The sequence below is a fragment of the Leiobunum rupestre genome, chromosome 8 (genome assembly GCF_980474605.1).
Source record: "Leiobunum rupestre chromosome 8, qqLeiRupe1.1.hap1, whole genome shotgun sequence".
NCBI classification, from domain to species: domain Eukaryota; kingdom Metazoa; phylum Arthropoda; class Arachnida; order Opiliones; family Sclerosomatidae; genus Leiobunum; species Leiobunum rupestre.
This window is the reverse complement of record NC_143391.1, coordinates 22046177-22058415: the sequence shown is the minus strand read 5'-3', so window position 1 is coordinate 22058415 and position 12239 is coordinate 22046177. Positions and strand designations below refer to the sequence as shown.

Here is a 12239-nt window from a genome sequence, read left to right as displayed (position 1 = left end):
ATCCATTTAGATAAAAGGAAGAGTGGTAGAGAAACGCGCGTTCGGTAGCTCTGATAAAAGCGGCGCGGGCCATTCTTTTTATAAATCCTGTCGGGGGCCCCTCCGCGTAAAAGGCACCCAGTAAAAAACACCAACTCGGTTGCGGTAGACGAGCACGTTCCAACGACGAGAAGGTTGCCGCGAATAACTATAAAAATTTTACTTTTTACGACTGTTTAAAAACTTCACGAGAAATATACCCAAAAGTCGCTTCCCAGTAGCGTCTCCGTTATTTCAGGGACATCGGGAGCGTCCCCAATTTAAAGGGGTCGTAAAGTCCCCGCGCCGCTATCCCAGCGCCGCCACTGTCTACGGGCGAGTTTCGAGGTTGACAGTCCCTTTAAAGACCCCTTCGACGCGCCAAAAATAAAAACACTCAGTCGCGGGGCAAAAAATCGTCTTAAACTTTCGCGGGCGCTAAAAGACGAGGTGGGAGGGATACTAAAATAAAAGAAGTATTATAAGACGAGCGCCCCGCTGTAAGAAACGGCGCGGGGGGGGGGAGTGAGGAAAGTTTTCGTTTCCCTTCCGATATTTCTATTTCCCTCGTTTCGTTTCGCCGGCCCACTCATAGAGGTCTCTGCCTTGCCCGTATTCGCTCTCGGCCAGAGAGAGAGAGAGCGCTCATTGAGAAGCGCTCGTTCCGTTCCTGCCAGAAGCTATCCTAGCCGGCGAACGCGCTGCAGTTCTTGGACCTCTTCCAAGCCGAAGTTTCCCTAGCTTTGCTGAAAAGCGCGCGCGTTTATTAGTTTCAAATCTCCACCCACTTTTTACCTTTTAATTGACCCGTCACGACATCCCACTGTCCAGCGTGCCCCCGACTCGGGTCGCCTTCGACTACCTTTCGTTTTATCGGCGCGTTATCGGGATTTTCCGAAAACATAAACGGATTTTATACCGTGGTCACGGTGTTGTTTTTATTTTGATTTAGGATTTTACAGCCGTTTCGAGTCAGATTTGTCTCGGGTTTCGGCGATTGCTAGGAGTTACATTCTCGTTATCATTGTTATATCTTGACGTTCGCGCCTAATAGCCTTTTTTCCGACCGAGTTAGCGTTGCGTCGCCCGGAGAACTTCGAGTATGTTTGTTTTTTTTCGTTCGTTCTCTTCGTGCAGTAAATGAAAATGACAAGGAAGCGATTCGTTCGATAGTTTTGTTTTCGGTGGTCGCGCCGACAACGACAAGAGTGACGGTTTCTTTCTCGTGACAAATCTCTCTCAACTACTTGGATTCGCTTTCTTACGTTGCGGTGTCGGATGCTCGATCGCGACATCCATTCTAGACAGAGATAGTGCAAGATGAGGCCGTTAAGAATAAACCACCCTTGGACATTCCTGGTCTCCGTCGCTACGCTACTTCAAAGTACGTACATTTATTTTTATTCAGTGTCGTAATCTAATCGTATAGTGTATGTCGTTATTAATATCGTTATTTCGATGGAGTAATATCACGTCTTAAAAATTGTATCCTTACTGAATTCTTTATTTTGATCTTTCGAGATGTAAATTTACTTAGAGCGTTACGTATCGGGTTATACCGGTCTATAGTTGATATAACAAACAATAAGGGTTATTTTAGAAAGAAATAAAACTAATTAGCTTGATTATATCGCGACGCGCGAAACTATAGGCCGGTTTGACCTTGAACCTACACTTTTTTCCCAGCCTTTTTACACAGTCCAATTAGCGAGATTATAAAATGAGTCAGTTGTTTCTAACTGAAAATTGTCTTTCTCTCGCGAGGGATGTGGTTAGAGGGGGCGGATCTTACCGAGAATTTATTTTGGATTAACTGTTATAGAGAAAAGTTTTACTCAAATACGCGCAAATGTGGCAGAAATGTAGCTTCCGTATTTTATCGAGGAGAGTTTTCGAACCGGCTTCCATTTTAATTAACTCCTTGAAAAGAAGTCAGTCCTCTGAAAAGCTTAGGTTTCCTAATTGGCAATTGCTACTCATTTTACTATCGAGTATCTGTGACATTATACCCCAACCAAAAGGCCCGTTCGTGCTCGACAGTCTAGCCTAGATTCTTTTCAGTTTATTCAATTCAATTCGGTTTGTAAGGGTATCGTCTACTCGCTTTATATTTATTAAAGATAATTGGAGGGCTGGAGGAAATATATCAAGGCATGAGAGTGGGGGGGGGGGGAGCTGGTAAATCTTAGCTGTACCAAATAATGAAATGAGTCAACCTGCGCAGGCTGGTCGCCTTTAACGAGATTTCATCGAAGAGTCAAAACCCGGTCCGCGCGTGGGCTGACCACATCCCCCCCCTCCCCGCCTTTCTTAGTAACCCCCGTTTATGGAAAAATGAGGCTACCATCCAGCCCGATGTTACCTATACGGGTCAGCCCACGATATGGCCTTTTATAAGTAGCCGCGTTGGGAAGCCACCTGGAATCGCTCCACTAGGGCAGGGCGCGCTAACTCCACCCTTCGTCCCCCGTTTGTTACAGCTGTCAGCTAACGCGAGGATCTTTAACTAACGTTTGACTTTGCGTGGTGTTACGAACGGAACGACGACTCGTTACTCGCGTTCGCTTGGCAGTCTGGAGTCGGACGGGGCCCCATTGACGCCAGATACCTTTCTTACGCGCCAAAAGGACGTTGCACCAATTAGCTAACGACCAAAACGCGAACACCTGCCCAATTCGAAATCAAAGCGTTCGTTAATTCGGCACAAAATTGGGAACCAGTGTCGAAATATATTGCTTACGAAGTGGAGGGCGAACTGGGTGCGTTCATTTCGCTCTGACATCCCGCGCAAATCGGGACATTCCGACGATGTTTGCGTTCCTTAATTATTTGATTTTTACAAAGGCATTGACATGTCGTTTTATTGTTAGCCTTCTGAATGACAGGTGGGAACTCGACCTCCCAAAGAGAGAGAGATGGAGAGGGAAGAGTTGGTCCCGGCCATCGAGGCGGGGGGGGGGGGCGACAATCGAGCGAATATATCGACTTTTCTAAAAGGTTACAAATATATACGATAGGCGCAATTTTTAAAAGTAGTGGCACGTCCATATAATGCACGAGCATTGAGGCTACTACGTACCCTGATAACAGTCATTTGAGAAAAGTACCAGACGTTAGCAGCGCGCCGTCAGCTCGTAATAGCAGGCGACGCTCAATCCGTCCCCAGTTAATGATACGCCATTACTTATGAAATCAATGAATGTTTTTAACGCCCTCCCATAAGCCGCGTTTATTTTCGCTGACATCCTTTTGTCCCAATGTCCTAAAAAAGATTCTACATTGTTAATCAATATTAACCAGACTAGTAATTAAAATTAAACATTCATTTCTTATTCTAAATCGCGTTTATTGCGAGTTTGAAAATACTTAATAGTCATTTAGTAATACCAGAAGTGTAAAATATTGTTACATAAGTGTGACATGCAAAAGTTTTACTGAGAGTTATTAAAAAGACAGACTTCATTGCTGGCTTCATCGCCGTTTTGCGTCCACTCGCTCCCGCGTCACACGTAGCCTTTGACAGCGCCTCGCTAGGGGAATATTTTCTAGTTGTGATGACGTCACTCCGTTACTAGCTCTCAGTAAAATATTCTTCAAAGTGACAAACTTATTAAACAATATTATAGACTTATGGTAATACCATAAGTGTATAATATTTTAACATAAGTGTGACACTTCCTATTCTTCACACGCAAAAGTTTTACTGAGAGTTATTCGCAAGACAGACTTCATTGCTGGCTTCATCGCCGTTTTGCGTCCACTCGCTCCCGCGTCACACGTAGCCTTTGACAGCGCCTCGCTAGGGGGAGATTTTCTTGTTGTGATGACGTCACTCCGTTACTAGCTCTTAGTAAAATATTCTTCAAAGCAGTGACGGCGATCCCGTGGGGGCTCTGGGGCTCGAGCCCCCACAGGGAAATCCAAACGAGGGCAGAGCCCCCACAGAAATTAAATTGAGGAAAAATAGCAACCAGGGTAAAATTTATAATATCACTGCCTTTATTTGGGTCCGAATTCAGTCTTTTGACAGAAGTTATTTTGATTTCGATAGATTCGTCCAAACAGAAAATCGCCCCGTCGTGTACCCTATTTTACCTCAAATACCTTCGTTAAGTATGTGGCCAAGAAGGGCTTAATTATCTAGCCATGTACACAGATATTTTTCTAAAGATATCGACTTAACTTTTATTATCAATGTAATCCATGCCGGATGAGATATTATAAAGAACACTTTTAAAAATATATAGAAATTTAGAGCTGTACATTTTCTTGCTTCAGTTTTAAGTATATGCATTTTTGGATGAAAAAATAATGGCCCGGGCCCCCACAGAAATATTTTCCGATCGCCGCCGCTGCTTCAAAGTGACAAACTTATTAAACAATATTATAGACTTATGGTAATACGATACACCAGCAAAGGCTTAAATAACTACACTTCATATACGGTTAAAATTGGCGTAAAGGTTGAATAGTCATTTAGTAACACGATACATCCGCAAAGGCTTAAATAACTAAAGTTGAAAATTAACCGAATAGAGAAGGGGGGGGGGAGTGGTTATGGCCTGCTTTGATTAACATCGTTTAAAGTTATTGCTTTTCGCCCGCGCAGTCAAAGCATCAATCATTTTTTTTAATTTAAGAATAGGCGAAGCGGGCGTTAATTATGAATTCGCCCTGATGTTTTTGAAGGTGATTCGATCGCTGGTTGTAATTGGTCCCGCTTAAATCTGAGCCCTTGTACATAAATTCAACGTATTCCCTGACGAAAATATACTTCGCGTGTTCGGTTAGGATGTCTTCCGCTAATTACCTTAGCTGAAATTTGAAAAGAAATTCTCAATTTAACGTCACGACCTTTTCTTAAGTGCCAGGTAACGCGAGGGCGGAGGCTACCTACAAAATGCTAATGCCCAATAACAAGCGCTTTTGGCCGCTTATAAGGGTTTTCGCGGACTCCCAAATCTCTTTTGCTCATTTAAAACGCATTAGCTCAGTTTTTCTCCTTTAAACATCCGAGAAGTGTCAAGTTCGGGAGTAGATTTATCACGGGGATCAACCCCTTTCATTTGGGGGAAAAAACCAACTCATCCAGCTAGCGCCTTTAAGTTTCGCTTTTACACGGGTGCTGGGCTGAATCGAGCCGAGATATATCCTTTGAATGTATTAGGCTTCGGTGTTTTTAATAGGGTCTCTAGGTTTCCAATGCCAGTTTCGTATATAAAAACGATATATTTTTTTCTTTAGCGATGGTTCTCCGAAAATGTCGCGCGATAACTCGACTGCGAAGAAGAGAGGAGCCATTAGAATGAATAATTTACATTCGAATGACTAGTTTATTGACTGAAATCTCTATTAAATTTTCATGTATCAAAAAACTTAATAGGATTTTAACATTTTTTTTTCGGTCGGTCGGTCGACTCCTTTTCCTTTTGGTAGGAAATCTATACGTCCTTACGCTTTTTATCCGGGCGCCATCTATAGGAAAAATTTAAATTTTTCGCCCAGGATCCAGGATCCGAGCTCGATCCCTTTTTTAGCGTCCCCAAAAAATATTTCATTTCGCGAATCGTAAAATAAAAAAAGAGTTTAAGCTTTTCGGTTTAAAAAGAAAGTAAAAAAAAAAAGAAATACTCCGCACCAGTACCGGTCCTTCCCTCTCTCGGTTACGCCCCCATTTTTCTCCTCTTTTGATTTATAGCGTTTGGACTTAAACGCTTTGGCCTTTAACTTATGCTTTTGATAAAGTCTCGATTTGCCAATATCTAACGTCGGTCGACGTAACGTTTCCACCTTCTTTTGGGATATCCTATAGTCGATTTCGAGATTAAACCGCGGTTGCTACGAAAAGCCGGAGAGGGTGAACTCTTCGTCCTCTAGCCTTTGCCCCGTATGGTAGGTGAACTCCGATCCTCGCTATAACCAAATATGAGGATACCCGGGTAACGTTGTTGAATCTCTTTTCTCTCTGGGTGCTCTCCTTAATCCGAGCGCAACTTTGATGAACGACTTGAAAGACATGATTACATTAGAGTTTCAGGCTTGTCTGCCCCTAAAAGCGGCCCATCGCGTTACTCCTTATTTTTCCCCTTTACTCTGATACGTATATAGTCGTATCCATCCGCGTTGTTCGAGCGAAAAGACTCCCCGTAGTTGTATTAACTGGGAGCGCTCTGCAGTTCCATCTTTTTCAAAGTTCCCGCCATATTTAACCTTCGAAAGATGGCGCTCCGGTATATTTTTCTTCCGCCTCGGAAGGGCGGGTTTATTTTGTGCAGGGCCCGTGAAGAAGTAGAAAAGCCCCCTCTATTCTTATACGTGGAAGAACACGCTATACTAATATTTTTCTTCAGTATTTGATATAGTATATACGTAAAAGTTTCGGCATCAATACGTCGATTATACGTTTTCTTCCCAATATATTCTTCCAAGTTCTTTCTTTCGACCTTCGGTATATTCTTCCATAATCTTGAGGGGTGCCCCTTTTCGGAATTTTCCGATCCGAGCACGTGTGCATAATAAGGGGGGGGGAGTGCAGGCGGTGGGGCATAAACACCTCCGCGCGATGGAAGGCTCCGTGTGCCGAGAGATGACAAGGGAATTAATAACCCTGGCGTCCTTCGCTGAGGGATGGAGAAGCCAAACGGACGACCCCTTCCGCCGCCTGGTCCACCTCTCTTCTTCTATGGCCTTCCAGGATGCCAGGAAAACTTTTTTATTCCGGGCGCGCGCGCCTTCGCCTCCCCCCTCTTTATCCTCATCCCGCTGCAGCTCTTGAGCTTCTTTCTTCTCCATCAGTGGATTTTTTATTTATCTCTGGGTCCCTTATATCCTTATATCCGAGTACGGAATGGTCGTCTTTTTTGTACATTGACAGAAGAGAGAATATAAAAGATACGCGGGAGATTCATCGGCTTGAAACCCGCGGGCGAGATCCCTTTCCGGGGGCGCTACCCACGTTCCCTTCTACCTCGTCGTATGTCTACACTACATTATATAGCAACGAGAGAGAGAGGGTTATACTCCCGGGGCAAAAACAGTTTTGTTTGCCAATGTTTTACTTTCGTGGCCCCAGAGTGTCGTACTTTTCCGCATATATCTCGGAATCGGGCGGACGCTTTTTGCCCCGAGACTGCCCGTGCTACGAGTCGAGAATAACAGGGTGGTGACTTCGCGCCCTTTCTAGAATAGATACGCTATCAAGCGTTCCATTATTTTTGTTTCTAGTTTCTAGAAGCCCGAGATTAAGCGGATGAGAGTAACCGTCCCCGAAGTCTCGGGACGAAATTGGAGAAACATTTATTTTTACGTTACCGATATTACGACCCGAAGAGACTTTGTAACCGCAATTTTGTCGAAAATAAATATGACGCGACAAACCTTTTGTCGTATCCCTCCGGAACTGTTATCGAAATCGAGACCCCCTACCTACCTTTCACTTCCTTCTATTATAGAGGACATTTTTTAACAGTATCCCCTTTTTTATTTTTTCAACACCACGAAAAAACCTATTAATAGGATCTATCTTTTCTCTCGCCATCTCTTCTTCCTCCTCCTTCCTCCATCATCCCATCTCAACCTCTTCTTTCTCCGCCTCTCATCCTGAGCTTCTTTTTCTTTCCTCGCGGGTGATATATCAAAAGGTATCATCGAGCTATCTTTTTATACAGCCGCAAAAGTATAATTCCCCGGAATGGTTTAGATGGCCAGCGCATTATGGTCCACCTTCTCTCTCTCCCGAATGCCTGGCGCGGCGGCCCACGTGGCGGGGCGCTGATAAAAGTTTTTTTGGCTTTGCGCCATTAGAACGGAACCATCGTAATTCTTCGTGTTCCACCATGGATAACGCGTTTTTCCCGCGCACTTATATCCAGCGGTGGCTCGTCGTTGCAGTCTGGCGAATTTCGCCCGGCGACATTTAGCTGACAAGGCATTGACGGCGGATGCTAGAAATTGTTTGGCAGTCCGAACAATAAAAATAAATGAAGCGAACTTGGCGCTCGTCGCGTTAAACGCCACTCACCGCGTAGCGAGCAGCCAAGCCGCGGTGATGACGTTGCGAAACGCCAATTTATACTGGCTCCTTTCATTCTCACGCCCGTGTCGACGACAATGTCGCGCCCGAATTCCAGCTTATTTTAGTGTAACATTAAGGTTCTCCCCTTCACTCACGTGAACCCGGATGTTCCCGTCTCTCTCCACTAATGTTACGTACACCAATTGTTTCGAATCGGAAACGGGTGACGGTTCGCTCGAAGCCGCCAAAGACAATACGCAGACTGTACCTATTGCAGGGCCGCCGCCCTCGGGCCATCGCCAAGCCTCGCTATTCAATTACCGCGGAGGTGTGTTAGGTGTGTGTGTATATACAAATATATCTGTATAACCCGCTATCGCGGCAGCTGTTTTCTCCCGTCCCGTGTAATTATAAAACGTTCACGTATACTAAGCTCTAATAAAGGGGAACCAAGCCCCCACCCACCCATGGGAAATCTATGATATGAATTATACCCTCCTGATTTGGCGAACTTCCTCCACAGTAGGGCCGCAAAAATGCGTAAAAATGAAAAGTGGACTTATTAGCGTAACGATACGAATGTTGTCATTGCGTGGGGGAATTTTAATAAGCCCAATTTAACGGAACAAATATTATTAAACAAAACAAGGTTCGAATGATGGTGGTGCTCTGATTTTGGGCTTTTTCTCCATCCCGGATCGACAGCGATGGCAGGAAAGGGAAATTCCTGTTTGTTTATCCGTCCTTTATGTAATTTTGTTCCACGTATGGCGAATGAAAAGAGCTAAGATATTAATTAAAATCGGCTTCTACTGACAGCCCCCGGCGCCAAAGTTGATGGCTAGTGGGCGTTTTATATACCGTCCATTGTTGGGCCCCGAAAATTCTTACTCCTTTTATAGCAGCGAAGGATTAATCTGCCGCTAGGGGGTACGGTTACGATAAAGATCCCAAATTACTTTCTTGAAAATTGAGATAATAAATAATGGGTTGATTATAAATATCCATATTTTTTCTTTTTTTAGAAACTGCTAAATTCTTTAAGCCCGTAAAATACTATATTTGCGCCGAACGTCATCTGCTTTTGAAATAAAAGTAAAAAGTAAAACCAACACTTTCTGGGCGAGAAAGTAAGGTTAGGCTCAATAGTGTATTTTCCTCGACGAACCTTTAAGGTTAGGCTCAATAGTGTATTTTCCTCGACGAACCTTTAAGGTTAGGCTCAATAGTGTATTTTCCTCGACGAACCTTTTAGGTTAGGTTCTATAGTGTATTTTCCTCGACGAACCTTTTAGGTTAGGTTCTATAGTGTATTTTCCTCGACGAACCTTTTAGATTAGGCTCAATAGTGTATTTTCCTCGACGAACCTTTTAGGTTAGGCTCAATAGTGTATTTTCCTCGACGAACCTTTAAGGTTAGGCTCAATAGTGTATTTCCCTCGACGAACCTTTTAGGTTAGGTTCTATAGTGTATTTTCCTCGACGAACCTTTTAGGTTAGGTTCTATAGTTTATTTTCCTCGACGAACCTTTTAGGTTAGGTTCTATAGTGTATTTTCCTCGACGAACCTTTCAGGTTAGGCTCAATAGTGTATTTTCCTCGACGAACCTTTCAGGTTAGGCTCAATAGTGTATTTTCCTCGACGAACCTTTAAGGTTAGGCTCAATAGTGTATTTTCCTCGACGAACCTTTCAGGTTAGGCTCAATAGTGTATTTTCCTCGACGAACCTTTAAGGTTAGGCTCAATAGTGTATTTTCCTCGACGAACCTTTTAGGTTAGGTACTATAGTGTATTTTCCTCGACGAACCTTTTAGGTTAGGTTCTATAGTGTATTTTCCTCGACGAACCTTTTAGGTTAGGCTCAATAGTGTATTTTCCTCGACGAACCTTTTAGGTTAGGCTCAATAGTGTATTTTCCTCGACGAACCTTTAAGGTTAGGCTCAATAGTGTATTTTCCTCGACGAACCTTTAAGGTTAGGCTCAATAGTGTATTTTCCTCGACGAACCTTTTAGGTTAGGTTCTATAGTGTATTTTCCTCGACGAACCTTTTAGGTTAGGCTCAATAGTGTATTTTTCTCGATGAACCTTGAGTTAAGCTTAGTTCATAAAACATTTAGAGTTTAGATATGAAATGGATTCCAATTAATTTGATTAAAATACTTACTGGTTATGTTTACTTAACACAATAGTTAATTACCATTACTTAAACTTTTAAAGAACCAATTTCCAAAATAAAAGGTCTGAAACTAACTAAGCCTGATCATTTATTCGACAACAACGGCGCCATTTTGTCAAAATTGAACGTGAACGCTCCAACCATAAAAATAGAAATGAGACTATAGAACCATTGCGCTATCCGGCATTCTCAAGGAAAACGGGCAAGCTAGAAGGCTGCCATTAGAGTGGAATCGCTACTAATCCACGCACGAGTGCACCATCTTTTAAAAGAAATTGAAACTTTAAATATTTCAAAATAGATGGCGTGCTCCCACAAAGAAATCTGGCGATTCCACTCTCATGGCAGCCTTCTAACTCGTACATCTCACCTTAATCTAATTGTGCTTCTAGTCTCATTTATATTTATATGGCTCAGCAACGCCAAGTTTGTCCACATTGAACTAAAATTACCCGTGATTTTACTATTCCGAGTATTAACGCGTGCTTTTTAAAGCCTGAACAGTGAGTCCCCTTCGATGCTTGGTCCATGATGGCACCTAAAAATGGTTTTGCAAAACCCCTAAAGAACGCGAAAGACTGTATCTAAATTAGAGCACCTGACATCTGTTGAATACAAGAATGTGTACTTTTAATGTTTAACTGAAATAAAGATGTGTATACAAGAGATTAACTCTAGCTGCACTCTAAATGAATTCTATAAGTCTCTAAAGGCGTTCTTTTCAAGATAATATCATTTAATTAGTGCTTATCTCCAAAGAGATGTAAATAAAACGTATTTTAAGAATATGTATAATTCTGACGAAACGGTTTTAATATTTTGTCAAAACAAAGACGTTTGTCTTAATTTCGCTTATAAGTCTACCATACGTCCGACGCGGCAAATCCTAGGTTTGGGGAAAGATTACACCTAGTTGACCGTATTTTGGCGTTATATACGACACGTTTAATTTGCAGTTCACCGTCGAGTTGAGTACGATCTGAGCCGCCCATTCCGAGAATAAAGAAAGAAAATTCCTGGAGATTCCCGGGGAATAAATAGGAGAGGGCCCTATTAAAATGACACCGCGTACGACCCTTTTTTCGGGCCCCGAGTTCTCCAACCAACCTTCGTCCCAGGCTGTATTATGTAAGCCTAAGGGCGTGCCCTCTTTTACCTTGTTTTTTTCTCTGCCCTCCCTATCGGCTTCGGTGCCTTTGTGTAAATGCCCGGGCGACCTCCGCATGGGATGCTGCCTTATATATGACGAGGAGCGAGCCAGTAGATGACGGGATCCAGATCGGAGATGTAGGCGCGCCTTCTTTGTTTACAGACTTTACTCTCCACCCCGCCTTAGGACAAACCGGTCGATTAGGCTCTTGGTTGGGAAGTTTTAGTAGGAGAGAGATAGAGAGAGAGCGAGTTGACTGTGCGCGCGTGAAAAAGGGAATGAAGCAGCCTCGACGAAGATAATGCTCTCGCTCTTCCGTCTTTGGCCGTCCGCCATCATTTTAATTAAGTCCCGAATCATTTAGTCGAGAAAACATCTCGTAATTGTCCGCCTTAATAAGCCCTCGCGTATAGTCGCTGCCGCGCCGTGGATGGAGAAAAAATGAATTAAACATTAGATCTTAAAGACAAGTTTATCAAGTTGCTCTTAATTTCACTTTGCTTTGCTTTTGCCTTTATCACCGAGATGGATATTCAAATTTTGCTCCCGTATGTGTAAACTTATATTACCCCTACTCGAAATTCTTCCGAAAATCAAAAGAAATTCAAACGCATTAATAAGGTTTCGAATTAACTATAAAATATGTATATATTTTTTTATAATTACCTGTATGGAATAATTGGTCTCGTACGATTGTATAATAATAAATTATAATACCATGACAATTTTAAATAATCGCTAATTGGTATTCCTCAATTTTATTTTCGAGGTCGATAAATTTCCAGGTATTTCCTTAGTAAATAATAAACTTGCCCGTTTTAAAATTCAAATTATTTCCACATAAATATATTTTATGCCTAAATACAAAGTGTACGTAT

The 12239-nt window shown here is 42.7% G+C and overlaps 1 protein-coding gene across 5 annotated transcripts in view; it reads left to right on the top strand.

Annotated features, from left to right (window-relative positions):
- Nucleotides 1-1055: 1055 nt before the first annotated feature.
- Nucleotides 1056-12239, top strand: part of LOC149932749 (nephrin-like) — a 153441-nt gene continuing 142257 nt past the window's right edge. For 4 of the 5 annotated variants that reach the window (XM_090155268.1, XM_090155266.1, XM_090155269.1 and 1 more), the window contains exon 1: nucleotides 1056-1402. In XM_090155268.1, the coding sequence (XP_090011394.1) occupies nucleotides 1339-1402 (64 nt within the window). In that variant the 5' untranslated portion in view covers nucleotides 1056-1338. The remainder of the gene's footprint in view (nucleotides 1403-12239) is intronic. The other variant, XM_090155270.1, reaches the window with a different exon arrangement.